At 31.6% G+C, this 24,112-nt stretch overlaps 2 protein-coding genes across 3 annotated transcripts; one reads left to right on the top strand and one right to left on the bottom strand.

The window, feature by feature from the left end:
* Positions 1-1,668: 1,668 nt before the first annotated feature.
* On the bottom strand, positions 1,669-5,791 carry LOC133695151 (succinate--CoA ligase [ADP-forming] subunit alpha-2, mitochondrial). The gene is made up of 7 exons (XM_062116996.1): positions 5,387-5,791; positions 4,686-4,895; positions 3,972-4,142; positions 3,473-3,596; positions 3,158-3,219; positions 2,566-2,647; positions 1,669-2,048 (listed from the first exon to the last, which is right to left on the bottom strand). Exons 1-7 carry the CDS (start codon positions 5,591-5,593, stop codon positions 1,909-1,911), a joined length of 996 nt encoding a protein of 331 aa, XP_061972980.1. The 5' UTR covers positions 5,594-5,791; the 3' UTR covers positions 1,669-1,908.
* A 13,154-nt stretch (positions 5,792-18,945) lies between these two features.
* LOC133693183 (porphobilinogen deaminase, chloroplastic-like) lies at positions 18,946-23,697 on the top strand. 2 transcript variants are annotated; one of them, XM_062114344.1, is made up of 6 exons: positions 19,184-19,324; positions 19,496-19,587; positions 21,481-21,886; positions 22,633-22,839; positions 23,076-23,253; positions 23,349-23,697. In XM_062114344.1, exons 2-6 carry the CDS (start codon positions 19,505-19,507, stop codon positions 23,459-23,461), a joined length of 987 nt encoding a protein of 328 aa, XP_061970328.1. In that variant the 5' UTR covers positions 19,184-19,324; positions 19,496-19,504; the 3' UTR covers positions 23,462-23,697. The 2 variants fall into 2 exon arrangements, with proteins under 2 accessions (XP_061970327.1, XP_061970328.1); XM_062114343.1 differs by lacking the exon at positions 19,496-19,587 and having other exon boundaries at positions 18,946-19,324.
* Positions 23,698-24,112: the final 415 nt, after the last annotated feature.

Raw genomic sequence — 24,112 nt, 5'->3', positions numbered from 1 at the left:
AGTGATTTTAATAGTTTTCTTTTTAAATTTATTTTTTACCTAAATATATGAATAAAAAATAAAAAAAATTAGAAAAAAACCTAAAGAATAAAATTGAAAGACACAATAAAGAAAAAAAAATCAAGTTGATTTCTTCTTTTTCTTTTTCTTCTTCTCTTTTACTTATAAAAAAGTTGATAGCCAAACCCGCTAATACACAGAAGGTATTAGTAAAAAATTCTACACACACACATTTCAGGTTTGGTTTGACGAGGACATCGATTTTTTTTTGTAGGGGATATTTGTAACGGGGTTAAATTTATTAGGGGTACACTAACGATAACAATGCTGGAATGACACAGTGGGACAATATTGAAATCAACAACATTGATGAGATCAGCATCGTCGACAGAATCGACAGCAAGGGTTGACGATCATAGTTTTGAAACTCGGTCCGGCCCGGCGGGTCGACTCGGGACCCGATCGACTCGGGGCTGGAACCGGGCCGGGTTGAAGAAAAAACAGGGAAAGGAAAAATCTGGTATGACCCGGCTGACCAAGTGACCCGTCTGACCCAACAAGACCCAGTCAAGACCTGGTTGCAAACCCGTTGACTTTTGTTTTGTTTTTTTTTACTAAAACGATATCGTTTTGATTTTTTTAAAAAAAAATTGACCCGGCCGACTTGGTGATCCAGTCAAGACCCGGCGATCCGGTCAAAACCTAGAACCCGGGTCTTAAACCGGGCCGGGTCTTAAAACTATGTTGACAATAAATCTAGATGATGGACAATCCAAGACTTGATAAAAATACTATTAACACGAATGACAGTATGCATCAGTAAAGACAGATTCGATAACAGTGTACGTCTAGTGATTCAAAAACATTGGCTTATTGACATAATGAGCTAACGAGAGTAGGGACTTGGACATCGGACAATCTAAAACATGTTAATACATAGTAGAACTAGCAGCAAGGGTATTGGCAGTTCGATAATTGGTTTGTAGAAGGCAAGCCAAGAGAGTTATAAAAGTTTGGATTAATTAGTGGCAGTTTCTTTTGTGGGGGGAAGAAATGACCAGAATAGATGGACATACGTCTTGAATTGTGGATACCAAAGCTCTTAAAAAACCACCATGAAATCCCTCTTATCTCATAACACACTGTACAACAAGAAAATCCATTTTTGTAGCTGGAAATGAAGTTAATAGTAAAATTTCCTATTCTCACCAGAATCTAGCAACTCTCTTTCTCTCCTCTCTTTAATTATGGACTAAAGTATATTATAAATAAACTTATGTATAAAATTTAATTTTTAAAAAAAATTAAAGGGAGCTAAATGGTATATATTACGTTAATTTAAAGATCAAGAACCTAAGTGGATTTTTCATGCAATCTTTGACACACCACCTATGTTTGGTGCTTATTTCAGTTCAGTCCATCTTCTTTCAATTTCACCATTGACTAAGCATTAAGAAACAATTAACATTCAAATGGGATCAAATCACACAAAATACCAAACTGAAATCTGCAAAAATATACAATCTCATCCACAATGTTTTATGAGAGGATGAACAATGCTGACTGCAAAATATTTATCCCACCCGTTTTAGTTTACAAGTAATAATTATTAATGATTCTTCAACCCTTTTACTTAACCTGGTTTAGATTGCAACAAAGACAATAACATAACAATACCAAATTGTGATCGAAGTCTTTTCTATCGGCTGCACAAAAACAATTTTGGCAGAAGCATGTTGTCAATAAACATGGAAAAATTCACAACTTCAAACTTTCCTCTCCTGAAGCATGCCCCATCAAGCAGGCCATTGACAATATTTAGGTTTGATATTTTTCTTGAATTTAGGTTTGAAAGAAAAGTATAAAATAAAATGATGTATTTTAAGCTGGATGTGTATCCCAATAAAACTAATTCACGAGACCTCTCTCTTTGAACACATCAAGCATGGCAGTGCCAATCTTCGCTGGAGATTCAACCACTATCACCCCAGCATCCCTTAATGTTTTGATTTTGTCTTGAGCAGTGCCCTTTCCCCCAGACACAATGGCTGTACATTAAAAAAAAAAAGTAAGCAATGCTCAACATTTACAAAGAACGTTTTTAGTTGAAACAGGTACTTTGTTCAGCCAATTGAAGTTTGGCATCTCAGTTCGTACCAATACTCAAAAACCTAACTCAACAATGCCTCTCTGCATATATCATTGTGAGGAAAGCATAAAACCTAATGTGGACATTGACCACACAAGGAAAAGCCAATAAAAAAGAAACAACTACAAGATATAGACATGCCAAAACCATCTAAGAAGCGAGAACTAATGAATTTATAATTATTACAAAATGAATTCTTTATTAGACTATCATAGAAGAAAAGGGCTCCATTTACATCAAGATTGCAAGTAGATAATATAAAGACAATGCAGGTCATATAACAGTCTTTAATTTATTTTTCACATTTCATTGATATCTCATGAAACAATGGCCCAACCAATCACGTTCTGTGTATAAACGCACAAAATATAATGAGCATAACTGAGAAAGTATCACTGTAGAAGACACAAAATTACCTCCAGCATGACCCATACGACGTCCAGGTGGAGCCGTAACTCCAGCGATAAATGCAACAACAGGCTTATCAGTTCCACTTTCCTGTTTCAGTTGTTGCACAAAATCATATTGTCAATTGCCAAAATGAAAGAACGGAAATATTCCTTGAAGAAAAAATATTTTTAATTCAAAACAAAACCTATATAAAGTTGAAAGTGAACAAATGTTTAATTCATCAAGCAACATATATATCATAACATCCTATCAAAGTGGGAAAAAAACTGCAAGGTAAACCAAGCAAGTTTCCATGGACCCGCATATACCATGAAATACAGCAATTGAGGCTATCTTAAAGATCTGATAGACTAGAACTTTTAACAGTCGGACTAAACATGTTATCAGGTTGCTCGCACATGCATGCTCATCATACATAAGAATTTACAGAAAAGATTATTTAAGTGATTCCTCATGCTGAATATTTTTGCCAAAGCAATTCAGAATCAGATTTATCCCCCTATACAAATGACTCTATGCTAGAAAAATTTGTTTATTCCTCTCCCTTAATATTTCTTTTCTTTCCTAGAAACCATCCCCTAAATCTAAATTGCTTACCTTGATTAGAGTAGCAGCATCCTCTTCTGCAGTCCCCCCTATCTCACCAATAAGAACGATGCCTGCAATACAATTCATATGTGATTATATTGAATACTATTATCGTGAAACAATCTTCTAACTTCTAATACCCTTCTGTTAAAACCAAACCAAATACATCTAATTATCTACAACCCTCTTCATGAAATAGATTTTGAACAATTATTGATGCATACATAAAAGACCATGCTTTCACCATAAAAGTTTCTGAAAAATAAGAAAACATTTCATGAAATTTAAAAATTGCAATTAACCTCTTCCAGTTAAGAAATTTACCTTCTGTCTGAGGGTCAGCAAGAAACTTCTTCACACAATCAACAAAATTTGTCCCATTAAAAGGATCACCACCAATACCTACACAGGTAGATTGCCCTAGCCCAACCGCAGTTGTTTGGAAAACCTAACACATTTTAAAAATAAAGTCAATCACAAGTTGAAAAAGACTATTTGTAATCAGTATTTTTTGTCATATGCAGACTATCAAGGTTATGGAAACATTAATGGTGAGCCAACACTTGACATGATTTTCTTATTTTTAAGCAAACTAGATTTTCAAGGCAGTAAGCCTTGATTAACAGGGCATAGAAAAAACTTACCAAATGAACAAAAACATGGTCATTGAAAAGGTGGACTAATAGCATTGTGAACATATTAATAGTGTGCCAATGCTTGACACAATTTTTTTTAAGCAAGCGATATTACAAGGTGGTAAGCATTGATGAACAGGGCATATGTAGCAAATGGACAAAAGCATGCCATGAAACTTTGGACTTACAGCCTCATAAGTCAGTGTGCCAGATCGAGAAACAATTCCTACACGCCCTGGTTTGTGAATGTATCCAGGCATGATTCCTATCTTGCATTCTCCAGGTTTGATAATGCCAGGGCAATTAGGACCAATTAATCTGGTTTTTGATTGCTTCTTTATAGCAGCCTTCACACGAACCTGTAGTTGACAAAAATTAACTTCAGGGTCACATTTTAACATCTTAACAACCATCTATGTCTATAGCAGTGACTACACATAGCCATTATTCTTTTGATGGTGCAACATAAAATGCACGAGGGTGGTTGAAACTACTACAGAATCACTAATATAAGGAAAGAGTAAGGAAATAAGGCAGTTAAAGATCACGATGCACCATAGTCACCAACATTCAATTATTATACACTGAAGTGCCTTCAATAATCAAAATGCAAATTACAACTTCCCATGTGATTGAGTAAACCACTTATCCTTTGTAGATGAACATAAATAAATAAGATTAATTGCGCTTTACACATGCCAGCATGCCAAAGTATGCAGCAACATTATAGCCTTTTTTCTTTAATAGCTAAATTGAAATAAAAAGCGAAATCACAACCAAGGACACAATATGTAACTCAACAAGAAAACACAAAAGAAAGGAAGAAGAGAAGGTTGGAGCCATCTACCCAGCTTTAAAAGCTACTAATATTCAATGATCAGCGAACAATAAACTTTATTTACCATGTCATGTTGAGGAATTCCTTCAGTAATGCACACAACAAGATCCAATTCAGCTTCAACTGCCTCCAAAATTGCCGCGGCAGCAAAAGGTGGAGGAACATAAATCACTGACGCATTAGCCTTAGTTTCAGCCTTTGCTTCTGAGACTGAATTGAAAACAGGAAGTCCCAAGTGTTCTGTCCCACCCTTCTTAGGTGTCACTCCACCAACCTAAACATGCAGTAAGAGATTCAAACTCCCAGTCATCGAACAAACTTACATGATCGAAAACTTAAAATAGCAAGCAACAATACAGTACAGCTGTACAATCTGATTCATTATCTTCATAAAAAAAATTGCAAAGTATCTCTCCTAATTGTTTTATATACGAAATTACATTCACTGCGTCAAAATTCAAAGCAATAAAAGCAACTTAACAGCTACAAAATCACATTTTTCAATTCAACAAACCACATTGCTCTCTACCGCAACCAAATCAGTAACTAAAACAATAAAAACACATAAACAAACAAGAAAAACAAAATCATCTCCATAAATACCACAAATATGCATCCATACAACCAACTATGCCAATTGTTCCATTGGCGACCGAAACAGAAAAAAATTCAGTGTCAAAGTAACAAAATAACAATACCCCACCAACACAATTCAATCAAAGAACACATCAAACACAATTAAAAAAAGAAAAGAAAATTATATACCATTTTAGTTCCATACTCAATAGCTTGCTCGGTGTGAAAAGTTCCATTCTTTCCGGTGATTCCTTGACAAATAACCCTTGTATTTTTGTCAACGAACACTGCTGGTGGTGGAGGAGGAGCCGCCGTGAAAGAGCGAGATTGTGAATACGAGAAAGATGAAATCTTTGAAGACAAAGATGATACAAGTCTTTTTGCTTGTCTTGACATTTTTCTTTTCTTGAGTTTCTTTCTCTCTTTGATCTCTCTCTCTCTCTCTGCTAAGAAAACGCAGCCAAAGATCTGCCTAAAACAGTGAAGGTCGTTGTAGGGCTTTTAGAAGTTCTTGTTTCGGGTCAAGACATGGAGCTCTTGAACCCTACTTGCAATCTGGACTTTGATTTTCTTGTTTGAAAATCCCCCAACTCAGCCTTAATGCGGCAAGAAAGCCCTATATAAAATAATATGCAGCAAATTTACCCTATTTTTGTCATATTTTATCAATTCAACCCAGTTTGGATTGATTTGTAAACAACAGGATCTCTTGCCATACGGTAAAATGTAAATGCATCACGATTTATTTATAATTCAATCTAACTGTGTTGAATTGACAAAATGTGATGAATATAGAGTAAATTTGGTAAAACAAAGTATTCATAGGGACTTATTTGCCGAATTGACACAGTTTAAGTGCTAAATTTAATTTTCTTTTTCTTTACTTTTCTCTTACATCACAACTTTGTTTGTTATTTTATCGTCTTTAATACCATAAATATTTTTTAATTAATTATTTGACTCGTTTTTCTTTGTAAATTATAGTTTTTTTATTTAAAAGAAATTTAAGTATACAAGCTATTTTGATATATTTTTTTACATTAAAAAGTTTAAAGTGTAAATTGGAAAGGTTATTTAGCATATAATCAAATAAATTTATAATTATCTATATAAATAAATGAAATTTTTTTTTAACAATAAAAAAAAGGAAAACTAGAAAAATTAAAAGATAAATAATATTTGATTCCATAAAATAAGATATTTATCTATTTGTATCTATTGAATTTGATTATTAAAGTCAATAAAAAATAGAAACACATATGAAATGAGTGAATAAAAGAAAAAATATTATGCATGGCCGGACATATTAGAAATATTATTTAAAAATAATTATTTTAAATAAAATAAAGCTTATAAAATTAAAAAAATCTTCAAAAATTAAATATAAAAAAAAACAAAATTTTTAAAAACCTATATCCAAAAAAAACATGCAAAACTTGTGGTCTAGATTATGAGACTCATATAAATTGATAGAAAAAAAAATTAAAGATAACCACAAAATTAAATTTTTATAATAAAAAATATAAAATCATAAAATCATAAATGAAAATGAGGAGAAAAGGATCCTTAACCGTATTAACTTTTAAAACTCGTGACCTATGTCATTAGATCAGAATCACAATAAATGAAAAAATCAAAAAGCCTAATTACAAAAAAAATAGATGCCGAAGGATGAAACTGGAAAAAACTCAATCACACAAAAAATTATAATTAAAAGAATGAGAGTGAAAATCAAAATAAAAAATAAATTAAAGGGCATAAAAAATCTAAGGATTAAATTGAAAAGAAAAAAACTTTAACAAAGAGGAAAAAATCAAAAGAATGAGGGCCAAATTGAAAAAAAATAAAACAATATAAACTTTAATTGAAGGATAAAGTTGAAAACCAATAAAACTTTAACAAAAATACTAATGAGAAAAAATCAGAAATCAAAAGAATAAGGAGAAAATTGAAAAAAATAATAATATATTATAAATTGTAATTTAATGACTAAATTGAAAACATAAAAATACTTTTCTAAAAGAGCCAATGATAAAAATAAGTAATAAAAAATATAAGAACTGAAATTGAAAAATAAAAAAGAAATTAAGGGACATATATGCACTTTCTCTAGAAAAGAAAGAAAAAAGGAAACGACTACCCGTGACAAACCACCCATCATTCTCTGTCGCGCGCTACATTAAGAGAAAGAGAGTACGGTGGCGCTTCCAATGACATAACGAAAGGCCATGTTTGACCACCGGGTGGTGTCACCTGTGCCGTCCAAAGAGTGCAGATGTCATTTATGTGTTAGCCTGTAATAAACACGTGCTAGTAGCTTTTTGGAATTAAATATGAAAAAATCAAAATCAAAATACAAAAACATCCCTTATAAACGTGAAAATTACAAATAAACTCGTGTGAAGGGACAAAAACACCCCTAAATGCATACTATTTTTGTCTTTTCTAGGGGTAAAGATGTATTTTAACTGTAGCTTAAAAAGGGAAAAACAAAAAAAACCCTCAGTCAACAATAATGTTTTTTTACCTTGAAGGAAAAAAAGTATTTTTACTTTCTAATGCACAAAAAATTGAAAAACACCCAGATAACTCCGAATGATTTTTTAATGACCAATGAGCCACTAAAAAGATCAAATCACCCCTACAACCAAAGGCTTCTATTTTTTCTACTCAAGAAAAAAATAGTCATTTCACTATAGCAATCTATAATAATTTGTATTTATTGTTACAGTGAAATGACAATATTATATAAAATTTATGTTCATTTCCTCTGTTATTTGAAAAGTAAATGCAATTTTCTTTTAGATCATCTCATATTATTCCAAGAAATTTTACTAAACCAACCTAAGAACTACAAATAAAATATTTTATTTTACTAAGCCAAATCATTGAACCACTTAGGCCAAGTAATAAGTATTTTGATAAAGCACAGTAGAATTTGACATGAGGCAATGGAATAAAAAAAGTAATTACCATTTCTTCTATCCATAACATTCCACTACAATTAATTTGTTAAATGACACAAAACATTTGCTGCAAATTATCCCTTTAGTTGTGGTTGTTTTTCTTGCCACTTGTTATGGTTAAAAAGTTCATATTTAGTTTGATCTACCATGCTCTTGGGAGAAAGAATTGAAGTTGAAATTACAAATAAAGTTTAGAAATTTTTGAAGTTGCATTTATATATACAAGTGCTAAGATTGTACAGTAGTAATTGTAAATCAAAATTTGTAAAATATATATTAGACTATCGAGCAAAGATGTTTGGTTTATCATCGTAAAGAGATGCTAAACAAAATATATCTAACAAAATCTTAAAGTTTATACATGTTTAAAAATATAAACATAATTAATGACAAACATGTTTTCAATACAAAAAATAATAATAGAATTCTAGTATGCATACTAATCATATAATCAAACTTACAATTACTATTAATTCAAAGTTTTAGAATATATACTAGTAATAAAAAAATATCTATATTTAAATTAAAATAAATAAGAGTACTTACTTGTTGAAACACTTTAAAGTAATGAAATTTTTGTTGTTGTTAATAATAAATCTTTTATTCTTAAAGTTTTATTGTTTCTCACTTGTGTAATTAATATGTTTGCAATATACTTTCTAATATTCTAGTAACATCACCTTAATTTATATATATTTTAAAATAAGGTGCTTGAATAAAAAATATTAAGTTTTTATAAATAAAGCCAGACGACTTTTTGTTGGTTATTTAGCTTGCTTCAACCTCCTAGGTCTATATATAGTTTGTATATCAAAATAACTTTTTAAATGGTTTAATTTAAAATTTAACCAAAGTAAAAAACTAGATGGTAAGTTTGCAAGATTTACCCTGATAAAAAGTTCACCACGACATGAACATTGGTTTTTGAGTTTGAACATTCTTCTTAAGAAGGTAGTACAAGTGATGGCATCGGCAAGAAGATTTGCAAGGGAATTAAGAAGCTGCACTCAAGGAATTTCATGCATCTCTAACATCCTCATATTTTTTTAAAATTTGATTCAGGATTAAAATTTGGAGGTTAAATCTTAAAAGAAATGAAGTGTTAAAAGTATAAAAAAAATAGCAGTTAAAAAGATAGTGTAATGTATATATTATATATAAATATGTAACTCAATAAATTTTATATCATTATTCAAATCAAATATAATATATGTTTGTGGGGAGAGGAGCACGACAAGTAATGTTTTTAAGAATAAAAAAGAGGAAATCCAGAAATCCCAAAAAACTTTCCCCTCAACATTCTTTTGCCACTTCCTCCATCACCAAATTAAGTTAAATCTAAAATCAAATACAACTTTAAAGTACTTCAGAAAAAGGGGAGGGGTGGGGGATTAGGAACATCTTTCATTGACTGGACAAACAATGTCAATGTCAAAGTCAAACCTATGATCACTTTTAACAAAATTCATTGAATTTAAGGGCCAGACATATTTCTCGGACCGAAAAAAAGAGAAGACAAGTGAAAGTTTGGATCATCATAACCTTACAAAGATTCAAGAACAAAATAATGACAGTCAATACGTTAATCAATAACTGAGAAAAAACCAGAACTACATTTCAAACAGAAACTGGCCTAGAAGATGAAAAATGAGTTAAAAGTCGACAACAAATTGAACATACAGTTTAACTGATCAGTGCTCGATTGTTAACACAATGTAATCTGTTAATTATCACATGCAGAACGGTAAGTTAAAAGGATTGGAGAAGAGAAAAAGAGCCTAGCATGATTGATAAGAGTTTGTCAGCTAGCCAAGGTGCTTACCCAAAACCAAATGGAAGGTGCCCAGTAATATAATGGACCCAACTAAGATGGTGGTGGGCAAGCCGTCCTTGGCTACCAAACAAGCTCTTATCTTCATGTAAGGCTATTGTCTCGAATTTATACTCGATCAAACCCGGGCCAAGCCTTATCCTGTGTGCTACAGAGGTTTGTAGAACATTGGAAAGCATGCAAGGAACAACGTCTTGAGGAAGAAAACAAAGGTCTAGCATGAAGAGCTGCCTGTCATGTTAGTCAAGCTGATGATTGCCTGGGAGCCTCGACGAGGGAACTAACTTGTATATTCATCTAAAGTTAGGCACCTCATTGTGGGAACAGGCAAAATCGTCCTTGGCTACCAAAACAAGACTCTTCATCTTCATGTTAGACCTCTCTTCTCAAATTCATGCTCAAATGGGGTAATGATCAGTCTAGGTTCTCATAGTGTTCATTTATAGGTAACGATAGAATAATGATCACTAGACTTAGCGGTGACATTACATGGTAGTATTCGATTCTTTTCAATCCAGTTGTTGTTTCTCAATTATAAGCCTCTTGCTCTTAATGGAACATATTCACTGATGCTCTGCTATTATCTTAAAATACTACTGTTTTGACCTTAATTTAATTGAAAGCAAAATAGGAAGCATAAGATCTTACAGCAAGAGATGATTGTGACGTGACACCTTTGTTATAAGATGGATGAATTGAAGGGTTCTATCACCCTAAACCTTTCCCCACACTCCGCTCCACAAGAGGGTCAATATTCCACCAACTTGAGATGTTCTCACCTTTAAAGTAGATTAAAGTCAACGCGTTTGCCACGCACAAGAGAGGATAGGATAGGTATTCTACGATATACATTGGTTGACTTTGTGAGGTTTTCGAATCCCGATTGAGCGTGTTGCTGATAATGATGATGCTCTATACATGCATGCATTGCAGCAGCAACTATCGAATTATAGAAGTAGAATTTCTTAAAGGGGATGTTCATAAAATAAATGCGAACCAAAAATATTTGAGAAGATTTCTCCTACGTACATGAAGATCAGGATTTGAGAATTATTCGAATTAATCGAGTTATCTTGGATAGAGTTACAAATATTTAAGTGATTAAGAAAAGGAAAAGATAACAACATTTCTGTTCTAAATGAGGAGATCTCAGTAATGGTTGTTCTTGCTTATCTAATTCTAATTTGTTCAAAAATCTCTCCAGGACAAGTCCTTTGCTCATCACTTTCTTATTTCTAGGCAATTCTCTGCATTTTAAGCAGTAACCACTGAATTAATATATAAAGCTGTATACGCAGAAATAATTTTGGAATTTATATCTGTTGATTAGGATTTTATAACATTAACATTCAAATGTACTACTAAAAAATTAAAAAAAAAAACAATCAAAACATAGACAAAAAATATTCCGTCATGGTTTACTGATGAAAACTATGATGGAAAATTTCTGCAAGTAAACTCAAACGGAAACAATGATAAAGTAATAATAAATTAAAATATTATGTTAGTAATTCTATCAGGATTAATTACAAAAAAAAATTCTATTAGTACAAAATGACTAGAATTGTAAAATGCATTGTTATTTTATCATATCAAGTTTCAAAAGGAACAATTATAATTTTTTTGAAAGTGAGGAATAGAGAAAAGGGAAAGAGATTAAGATAATGAAAAGTAGATCATGGATGTAAGTGTGAAAGCAAAAGAGAAAAAAAATAAAGTAAGAAGGAAAAATATTACCTAAAAGGTTATTTATATTGAGTTATACAAGTTGGGTCGAGTTGAATGTTTTTCAAAAATCCCAACCTGTACTTGATCTATGATATCTATTTATTAGATTTTTTGACCCATTATCATCTGTAATATTCATATTATCTGACTTTGACAGGCCAGGTCAGATAATGCAAACATTACATATGAATTGATTTTTTTAACACTCTTAATCTTATTCCTTCAAATGTCTTTAAAAAACAAAAGTGGCAGATGAGTATTTGAAAAAAGTTAGTTTTAAAATTAATTTCTTCTATTTAGTGTAGTAAATCAAAAAGGTTGGCCTCTGGTCTATTTTGTATTATTTTTAAAGATTGAATTTCTTTAAAAATCCAGTTCTTAACATTAAAAATAATAAAAAATAATACAAGTATGATATTTTATTAAAATCTCTTAGTGGAATTTAATTAGGAGGGTTTCAAACGTATTGTATATTTAAATCTTGTTTATAATCTCTTAGCATTTTTTTTTTGTTGTTATTTGTTTTTTTAAAAGTGCAATTGAACTATAAAGGAAACATGGATCCTATTTAGTATATATATATATATATATATTTAAGAATTGTAAAGATTATTTTTTAAAATGTTTTTTACTGGAAAATATATTAAAATAATATATATATTTTTATTTTTTAAATTAATTTTTTTAAATTAATTCATTAAATTGATTTAAAAACACAAAAAATAATAATTTAAAACTAAAAACAATTTAAACAAATCTTTAAAAGTTTAGTTGTACAGCAAGTTTGACGGGCTATTATGAAAGTTCCTTGTTCATCATGTCACGCCTTCTTTTCTTCCCAGTGTCATAAGCTCTTGACATCAGCTAGCTTGTGATAAACTTCCACATTTCACAAATACAAACATCGTCATTTGAAAAACATGGTGACAGAAACCTTGAAAGGCACTCCAGTTATTCTTTTTTGAAGCAATGTTTCTTTCTCTATTTTATTTGAAGGCTATTCGTTACTGTTTAGTCGAAATTTGCAGTGGTTATTATACAGCATTGAATAAATTATTATATTGTTGTGATCTTGACATGTTAGAAATTCCTAAATTCTTTCTGCTTAAAGCTTTATTAATTCAGTGGTTAATGTCTAAAAAAGGGCAGAAGATATTGCAGGGAAATAAGAAAGTGATCAGTAAAGGTATTGTCCAGGATAAATTATCTTACAAACTAAAATTAGGCAAGACATTGAAGTACCATCACTAGGAGATCGCGAGAGAAGGAAGCAGGCGTAAGCTTAGAAGGACATGCCTGAAGAAGCTTTATTCCCATCAAAATACAGTGAAGGCCAAAGTAGCACTCTAGCACTTAGAAGTCTTTCAAAGCAACCCAGATTATACAGCATAGAAACTGGTTATGATCTGAGATCTTGAATCAACACACAAGCAAAGGTGTTGTCAAAGGGTTCCGAGAGTGATCATCGACAAAATGGGATGATGAATTCAGGGAAAAGCCAAACCTACAGCCTGCAAAAACTAAAATGAAAATAGGGAATAGATAACACATTTAGCAGCGAGTAATAGGTAGTCTTGCACGTTCAGAACTTCAACAAGTTTATTTCAACCACTACATTTTACTTTTGGGATAATTGAAGTACAATTTCTCCATTAATGTAATTGGGGATGCTCTAAAGTTTGATTCTGGATTTTGGCTAATAGGTGACAGATGCTTTGACCTTAATTACTTTTTAGGTGTCACAGTCATCTTGCTAGAGTGTTGCTTGTAAACTGAGAACAAAATAGCATTTCGAGATAGGTTAGGGTAAGTGAATATATTCCATTATGGGGCAGATAAAGGAGAAAAATGATGGATGAAGCAAATGGATTGAAGAGAAGCAAGTAATGTTACCATTTGCGTCTAGTCTTTATTCTCTGCTCAAGTATATAAGGACAGCATGAGAAACCCGAATTCAAAATAGAGCATGAATATTTGAGAAGAGAGGTCAAACATAGCATGAACTTAAGGGTCTTGTTTAGTAGCCATGGATGATTTGCCTGCTTCCAAAATGAGGTGTCAAGCCGAGATAAACATACAAGTTTGATCCCTCATTGGGGTTCCCAGGCAGTAATCAGCTTGGCTAACTTGACAGGCTCTTTCCTTTCATGCTACGCCTTCACTTTCTTCTTCCTCCAGACATGCCCTTACATCAGTGAGATGATGGCCTTACATGAAGATAAGAGTCTTGTTTGTAGCCAAGGACGACTTGCCCACAATATGTATCGTGAGCGTTTCCAATTTGCAACCTCATACTTGGTTGTTTTGGGCAGTCTCCTTGGCTATGCAGATGGACTCTTCTCAGTCATGATAGGCATCTTCTCTTCATCAACCCCTCAGCAATTAAAAAAAAAACAAACAAAAACACTAACACCCATTTGTGTTTTACTGTGATTGTGAGGAGAATAACTATGGACTTGTATAATGATTCTCTTTTTTTTAGTCCCTGTGATTTTTTACACTTTGATCCCTCAATTTATTTATCTTCTAATTTGGTCCTTTGAAGTTGCTTTTCAATGGGATTGGTCATTGTGATTTGTTTTTATGGTCACATACGGGGCTTTGACAGCTTTGCAATGTCAGGAAAATATTTTGTTACTGGATTGATACTCGGTTTAGCAAATCAAGATTTAATTTTGTTAATTTAAAAAAATTAGAGCTTTAGGGACCAGTTTCAAAGTTTGAAAAAATATTGAGTCCCTTTTGTTTACTAACATCAGAGATTGATTTACACTGTCAAAGAAAGTTTTTTTTTTTAGGTCACTCAACTTTTTTCTTTCTAATTTGAGCCTTTCAAGTTGACTTTAATTGGGAATTGAATTGGTATTTTGTTTTGATTACCTAAATATGAGGTTGTCGTAATGTCGCTCGCTTGTTTGATGCATGTGGAAGATGTTTGTTGCATTCTTGTGTCATGTCAATGGACTATAATGGCGGAACACGAACTTTCATCATGGCGTTGGATTCCACTCGGCAAGAGCTTTTTGATAAGGCTGCATGTGTATATATTGGAAGCGTGTGACCGTCTATTTTTCTTTTTGCCTTCTCCTCCCTCTTTTCTTTCTCTTCTCCTCGAGATTCACATTATTCTATCAAATTTGAAAAGTGTCCTTCATTATGTTTTTCTTTCAAATTTGATCATTATTATTTTAATTGCTATTTTTGCTTTAAAATCTATTTTTAATTGATTTTTGTTTTTCAATTTCATCCCTTAACATTTGGATTCATTATGTTTTTATATAAAATTTGGTCCTCATTCTTTTTATTAATATTTATTTTGTTTTGAATATTTTTCTTAAATTTTTTTTTCAATTTCATCTCTCAGCATTTGATTTTATTTTGTTTTTCAATTTTGTTTCTTATTTTTTTTATTGTTATTTTTTTAGATCCTTTTTTAATTGTTATTTTTTTCAATTTCATCCCTCAACATTTAGACAATTAGGGAGTTGACTTTGTGATTTTTTGAGTTTGCTTTTTATGAGGTAATCCTGACCTCATAACCCAAAACATGGGTTTGGAAGATTAGTTTAGGATGACTTTGGTATTTTTTTTTAAAAAAAAATATTTTTTTCAATTTCAATCTTCAGCATTGGATTGGTTAGATATTGGATTTCATGATCTTCTTCACTTTTTTTTTCTATGAGGTTATCTCAATCTCATATCTTAGGTCTTGAGCAAGGCAGGTTAACCTAGAGTAACTCAATTCTTTTTTTTTCGTTGTTTTTTTTTAAAAAAATAATAATTTTTTTCCAGTTTCTCCTATCACCATTAGGTTGGTTTGAGAATTGAACTTCATAACTTTATTTAATTTGGATTTTTACAGAGTGATCCTGGTCTCACAGTTACGTTGCGGATTTCAGAGTCTGACTTGGGTCGATTGTTTTTGTACTTTTTAAAAATTTATTTTTTTAATAATTTCAGCCTTCAATATTTGATTTGTTGGGAATTGAGCTTTATATTTTTTTTATTTTACTTTCTATGATATTATTTGTAACAATCTCAAATTGTAAACTCAAAATATATGATATATATTCGTAGTTACAAATTATATATATACAATTTTCCTGAAATTTTGGCAGAGTTTCCTTTGTATTCTTTAAATACCAAGTTATCAACTCAATCATTTCTTAACCTGTAACATCAATCACAATATTCATCCCATCATTTGGACTTCAAAAAAACTCAAGCATATTTCAATATCTCAATTCTATTTTCTATAGAACACTATAATAAAACTAATATATTTTTAACATGCATCATCTTTTTTTTTTTTATAGTATTTGTGCTCAAATATATACACAACCAACCATAATTCAACTTAATAATAATAATAACATTATAAATTACATCATACACAAGATAATAAGTTAAACATTACATTTTTAGATATGGAAATATATTACAACAAAATATTAGTTCTTCCAATTACATTAATCACATAACAAAATTATTTATCCAAGCATCTACTTTTCAGATTGAGGGTGCGATGTAGCTAAAAACATTATCGCATAAAACATGATTAAAACAATTGCACATTTCAATAAGTAATTGATTAAGGACTAATTATTCATATACATTAAAGTGACTTTCATATCATAGAATAAATTGTCTTATTTTCTTTTGAAGTTTCTAATTTCATAAATTCTCTTCTAGACATAGGGATACAACTACTAAAATAAAAATATTAAGAGTGTCTCCTACAAACCAGCATATTTAACTTCAAAGTTTTACAATTAATCTATTTTACATCGAGTGACTATCCCATTAATTAGTAAATTAATTTTCTTAATGTGGCCATGCAATCAGGCATAAATTCCAGTAATCAGGAAATGATCTTCAAGGCTTGTCCATTCAACAGAATATTATTTCTAGTAATTGCCCATTCACCAGGGCATTATTTCCAGTAACCATAAAATAATTTTTAAGGCTTGCCCATTCACCAGGGCATTATTTCCAGTAACCAGCACTAGAATTTACAATCTATAAAAATTCATTCTACAATAATAATAATAAAATATAAACTAATTAATTACTCCAAGGTGTCGAACACCTACCTGGTGCCTGTGCGCGTGAAGATGTCCCTTGTTGCTGATTAGGTCCTGCGGCCTCCTCCTTACCAACAAAAATTACTTTGTCATTGTTCATTCATTCGAACCGGTAAAAATTCTAATACCCATTACATATTCTTTGATTAAATCCAACATCCTTAATTAAGTTTAATTGACTTTTAATTCAAGGAAGACAAAACCCTCCTTTATGAAACATTTACTTATTTTTTTTTTCATAAAAGTCCCTATACAATTTAATCTATCAACATCAATTGTCTTTAATTTGGTAAGATTCCTCAATAATATTATTTAAACTCCATTCTTTAATTTTTCTTCTCTATTTAGCCAAAAACAACCTAGGGAAGGAAGTGAAGATTTTTCTTTTCTCTTTGAAAAATTCTTACTTCATTCATATAACAACACTTATAAACCTTCATCTTCCCATATTTTCCAAACAATTGTATTTAACCTCAATTCCCCTAAATTATTCCTCTTTTGGCCAAATATTCAATTAAAATGAGGAAAACTAATTTTTGTTTCTTTTACTTAAAATTAAACACTTACCCAATCACAATTCATGCTTTCTAACATGGTTCAAACATAATTTGCATCATTCCTATAAATTATAACATAAATCCACAATTTCACATAATCATAGTTTTGCATAATCTTTCATCAAACATAAAATTAAAGGAATTAATCATTTGAAGCATGTTATTTACCTCACTTTGATAAGGATTTAAGGAAAGAATGCAAGAAAAATCAAGTTTTCTTCTTCTCCCTCTTCAAACCCTAGCTTGAAATCCTTCCTTCAATGTATTCACCACCTTAAAATCAACACCCTCTTTATGTTTAATTAAGTTACTCACTCTAATTATTCACTTTAATTAGTGAAATCAATGAGCATTTAAGTAGAAAAATCACACAATTCTTCCCCCTCTTTTTGTTTAAAGCTCACGGCTAAAAGAGAAAAAAATGGAGCATTTATAGTCTAACTTTTACTTATTTACACATTGGCCCTCATTTCTTCTCATTTTTATTTTTGTCACTTAACTCTTCTTTTTACTTAATTCTCACTTTAACATCTTATATTTTATTCTATTGTATCTAATTACAATACTTGGAATCCTTTTATTTAATCTATTCGGTACTTTATTTATTTTACTTAGATTATAATTTAGTGGGTTTTCACATTATCACGTTCACATTTTTTTATTTATTTATATGAAGACCTCTTAAGAATATTAGGGGATGTCTTTTTTTTTTAATGATATTGACAATCATTTATTTTTACAATTATTCATTGCTAATTTTTTTTAGTTTAGTTTATTTATTCTCATTTTTTTATCATATTATGAAATTAAACTGAGTTTATTACACCTAGTCAAGCTAATAATCCAAGCCTCAATTTTTTTTTACTACTTTAAAAATGCTAGCCTCACTTGAGCATTTTTTTTATATTAGAAAAAAAATTAACTGACCCACAATATAGCATAAACTACCAATCTTATATTTGGTAGAGGATTATGAGGGTTCTAGAAGGGATTAATGGGATTAAAAATTATCTTTATGAAAATTATGTTTTTTTTTATCAAGTTTTGGAATGCATGAATTAATAAGGGGGATTGGTTTTCAGAGTATGAAATTTCCCCTCCATGTTAAAATTTAACCTTAAAAGAACATGTAATTTTTATTTTATTTTATCTTCTCTTTTTATTCAAAAATACAAAGTCATTTTCTTCTCATCAATCCTTCTAATTATTCAATCATTTTCTTTCTCTTTTCATTAAAAAATTATCTTTCAATACCTCAAATATTTTTAAAAACTAACTTCTATATTTTTTGAAAAAATTACTTTTACAACAATTGTTTAGATAATAATTTGCCCTATTTTTTAAACAAATACCAAAATAAACCCAAGTAGTTAATGCTCATTTGAAATTGTGCTTTTATTTATATAAAAAGTCCACATATCCACAAATAAGTTCATTATTAAACAAAAAAAAAAGCTAAAATGAATCAATGATAGTGAAATTAACCAAGAGTCCTAATCAATTTTTGGTATGGCAAAATGGGGCCATTATGCACGGTGGGACCCCACATCGTAAAGAACCGGATAAAAGCATGTAACCCCAATATCCTATCCAATTCCAGGCCAGATCCGTCAGCAGGCAGTCGAGCAGGGGACTCATCTACCTCTACCCAACCCCAACACATCACAGTTCAATCAGACTACAAAATCATCCCTCCCTTCAAAGCTAGATCATAACTCTCTCTCCCTCTCTTGAATGGGGACTCCATCTTCTCTTTGTACAAGTCAAGCTCTAATGTCCCGTCCATCAAGGGCAGCCATTTTTTGCACTAGCGGGTCTGTTTCCTTCACTGGGTTTTCTCTAAAGACTCAAGCTTTTTTTAGAAAGAAACAGACTTTGAGGTTTGTGAAGGCTTCTGTTGCTGTTGAACAGCAAGCCCAGGAAGCTAAACTTGCTCTCATTAGAATTGGCACCAGAGGAAGGTACTGAAAGTTTTTTTTTTTTTTTTGTCAATTTTGAATTGTGGGTTTTGTTTGATAATGTTGGTATTATTTCTTATTAATTGTTGGATTTTTTTAGTGTTTGATTGAAATTGGGTTCTCTATTTTTGGTATATTTAAGGTTGCTCTTTGCTGGTCTATTTGCTTCAACAGATTGTTGGGATGCTCTGCAAATTGCAAGCAATGATCCTTGAAGTGGAAGTTCTGTTTGAATTGGCTATTGTGGTTTTGAGTTTTTTGAGTCGGTAAAAGAGATTTAGCTCTGACTTTAGTTGATCAATTCAATAACTGCTGCGGTTTGTGTTGACTTTGACTTAAATTTTTTTCTTCTAGATTAGCATCTGTTTGTGAAAAGTGGTTTTGATTTGTCTCAATTTTATTCATTTCATTAGTTACTGGTGTTGTTTTTGTTCGTGAATCTTTGTATGTTCTGGTTTCAGTAATCCGAAAGCTTCTACTTAAATTCAATCAATTTTGTCATAAAAGGATACACTTGATGTCATTTTGTGTTTTGATAGAGTTAGATACTGGAGCTTGATATGCTCATCGAATGGGAAAATGACGCATATTGAAAACATACGAGAAAGACAAGAATACAAAATCTTCAAAAGAAATGATCACTCAAAAACCCTAATCATAGTATTCTGTCGTGGTAAGAGGTTTTTAACTCCTTAAATAAATTAAAAAACCAAGCTAAACAAAATAGGAAACCTGAAAAAAAAAGAAAAAAAATAAAATTCCTAAACAAGAAAAATAAAATTGTTAAACATATTATTTAATTTTCTAAACTAAATAGAAAAAAAATAAGAAAAATAAAAATAATTGTCCTTAAAAGCCTCCTGCATCAGTTTCCCTGGGTTGAAAAACACTTGTCTTCGAGTTTAAATTTCTCTCATCTCTTTGGATGTTCAATCAAGGCTCTTCAACCTTTTTTTTTCTTCACTTCGGGTGTATAATAGTTTTCTACAACAATTTCAATCACATCATCTTAAAATTTTATATAAAATACAATAATTCACAGATTATTTCACTTTCATTTGCTTATAGAGTAATCAATTGCAAACCTTAAACTTGTTTCATCAATACGTGTTATATCCATATAACTCTTGAATAAATCTACTTTTATGATAATCTTAAACTTGGAATCAAAATGATCAATATAATTTAATTTAATAATTTTATTGTTGAGCATCTTCCATGTTTTCTTTGCACTCAAACTCTAAATTATCAATAAGAACATCATTAATGACATCATCATTACTATTACTGTCATTGTATATGAAATCATTGTCAACATAATCATCATCAAGCTAAACATCATAAATTGGTGTATAATATTAATCCATATCTACCTCATCATGAGAACACCAAAATCTCCATAATACTTATCGTAATCAAGAAGTTGCCTCCTCTACTTATGCTTTTGAAATAGGTTCTCAAAATTGGTCATGAATTCATGATCACTCTTCTAATGATCCCTTAGGCTGCTCACTTCTGCCAACTGACAAGTTGATTCTGCAATTTAACTCTGCATGTTTTCTTTCACCATTTCCTCAGTGTCTCATTTCAATCTTGTAATTTATCTTTGCATGTCTTATATCATTAGGTTCTGAATATTAGGTTATGAATGTCTCTTTCTTGAGGGAGAGTCCCATCTTCTCCTCTTATATGAACACATTCTACTTTGTGCCATCTCTTCTAGCCGTACTTATTCAACAATACACAACAACTAATCACTCGTAATCGTGAGTGAAACCAATAAGAAAGACAATAAGTCCAAGAATACAAAATTTTTAAAAGAAAGGATCATGTATAAATTATAATTCACAATTTTATTTTGTTATTGAATATTTGTTTTCTAGTAGTATGTCTCTCTAAGAGGTTTATAACTTCTTAAATAAACTAAAAACCCACCTAAACAAACTAGAAAATAGAAAAAATAATAAAAGTCCAAAATAAACTAAGAAAAATAAAATTATTAAGCATATTATTTAATTTCCTAATCTAAATAGAAAAAAAATATGGAAAAATAATTTTTCTTAATAACCTCCATAAAAAAATTGTTTTTGCAATGATCCCATGCCAGATATTTTCTTATGTTGTTTTGCTTGTTGATTTTCTTTTCACATGTTTGACAGCCCGCTTGCACTTGCTCAAGCTCATGAGACACGGGACAAACTCATGGCTTCACATGCGGAGCTAGCTGAAGATGGAGCTATCCAAATTGTGATTATAAAGACAACGGGAGATAAGATACTAAGTCAACCACTTGCAGACATAGGTGGAAAGGGACTGTTCACAAAAGAAATAGATGAGGCACTGATAAATGGTGACATTGACATTGCTGTCCACTCAATGAAAGATGTTCCTACATATTTACCAGAGATGACCATCCTCCCCTGTAACCTTCCACGTGAGGATGTTAGAGATGCATTTATTTCAATGAGTGCAACTTCGCTTGCAGATCTTCCTGCTGGTAGCATCGTTGGTACTGCTTCCCTCAGAAGAAAGTCACAAATACTCCATAGATTTCCATCGCTCAGTGTAAGTTTATTGAACCACGTGTTTTGAATTAGTTCTCCCAGGAAAATGATATTAAATTGTCCTGACGCTCTTGCATGAAAGTTAAAAAGTACTCTTCTAAAAGTTATTGTTCCTGTTAATTTAGTATGGCTGACATTTATAGGCGTCACTTAAAGTGCACTCTTGCTTTTAAAACCATTCCATTGAAGAGGTAGACCCATGATGTGTGAATTGCACAAGGTAGAACTTAAGTTGTATCATTCACACCCAATCAAGATATTTTAATTTGAGGTCTGATGGTGACTATGAGTCTAAGCAGCGAGTTCCAACTGCATTGGAGACTGATTATGAAAACAAGCATTAATCTTTGTATAGAAGTAATTTTGTGCAAGGAAAGAGAAAATGCTATTTGATGGTCCATTTGAAGTAAAACAACCACTGCTATCGACAGTAAATCTCTTTTCTGTGTTTGAATTCAAGAGAGAGAAGTACATTGGGATTTATGAAAATTTATTTTAAATGAAATATTTTGTCTTTTGTGGAAATGCTAAGTTTTTTCATGAAAGAAAGGTCAATCTTTGATGGTTTTGTGTTTTAGAAAAGCAAGCATTCTGAGGCAGTTGTTGTCAACATTTAAGATTTTTAGCTCTCTTAAGCTTGTTGAGTTTCCTTTATTGAGCTTACTTTCAGGGTTCTCTAGCATTTCTTGATCATTGACATCTTTTTGTTGCTTTTAATTTATGTTTTTGGATGATTTTGTTTTGTAGGTGGAAGAAAATTTTAGGGGCAATGTTCAGACAAGGCTGAGAAAACTTAATGAAGGAGTTGTAAAGGCAACACTATTGGCATTAGCTGGACTTAAGCGTCTAAATATGACGGAAAATGTAACTTCCATTCTTCCAATCGATGACATGCTTCCCGCAGTTGCCCAAGGTGCAATTGGAATTGCCTGTCGAGACAGTGATGACAAAATGGTGTGTTATGCTCTGCGTACCTCATCTAAGCTTTGAGTACACGGAATAGTTGATCCAAAATCTGCATTTCCAATTCAACTGCTGTAGGATATATATTAATAACAGAACCTGGAGACTTTATTGTATGTATTGTCAGCCCTAGAAATGGTTGGTGGATGGCCATTCAGTTGTGGGTTTTGCAGGCTAATCACTAGGCTTCTTAACACTTATCCTGTTCTTCTGTTTACTGTGTGCAGGCTAATTATTTGGCTTCGTTGAACCACGAGGAAACAAGACTAGCAATTGCATGTGAGAGGGCCTTTCTTGAGACCTTAGATGGGTCCTGCCGCACTCCTATTGCTGGATATGCTAGAAGAGATGAAAATGGTGATTGCATATTTAAAGGGTTGGTTGCTTCTCCTGATGGAACTCGCGGTATGATATTACAATGAACAATGAGTATGCCCAGTTTCATGTAGCTTCTGTCCTTTATGATAATCAAGCCTTTTCTCCTTCTCTCTGTATTTCAGTACTCAAGACTTCTAGAAAGGGTCCGTATGCTTTTGATGATATGATTGCAATGGGAAAGGATGCTGGAAAGGAACTTCTTTCACAGGCAGGTCCTGGATTCTTTGACCGATGAGGAACTCAGTAATAGTTTAACCAAGAACAAAAGCAAAACCAAGGCTTTACGTTCCAGTTTTAGGGCAACCACTAAACCTTTTTAATGTTCACATTCTTTGAAGTAATTGCCTGTTGTAACATTAAGGTTTGGTTGTTTGAGTACTGTAAAGTAGATGAGTCTGTTCTACCGCTGACGCCAGAAGGTGACGCTAATGTATCTTCAGAATTAATAGAATTCGAAATTTTTGGTGCTCTTATCACTTCCAACCATACTATGCTTTTCTTTCGTTTTCCCCCGCTTAATCTCCAGCGTGCACAAGTGCTGTGCTTCTGAAAACCGTCTCACAGTTCACCAATCCATATATAGGAGAATAAGGGAGGAGGTGAGCCCAGATAAGCATAAAAGGTCATCTAAAGTTTAAATATTCAAGTATGGAATCCTTCTTGAATTCATTGTTTCTCCATTTCCCACTGCTTGGTAGCCAACGTGGGTGTATATATATTATATAATGTAATGAATTATTACAATTGTGATTTTTTCGTACATTGTAATTATAAAAATTCCTTAACCAGATAAAGGTATGCAATTGACCACATTATCATATAATACATTGTATTCAATTTAATACAAGTATAGACTGAATGTTGCTCTGATTGTTATATAATGAGT

Source organism: Populus nigra, chromosome 5, assembly GCF_951802175.1.
Source record: "Populus nigra chromosome 5, ddPopNigr1.1, whole genome shotgun sequence".
Taxonomy (NCBI): domain Eukaryota; kingdom Viridiplantae; phylum Streptophyta; class Magnoliopsida; order Malpighiales; family Salicaceae; genus Populus; species Populus nigra.
Note: the sequence above shows the minus strand (reverse complement) of the source record. Positions and strands in the feature narration are given on the sequence as shown.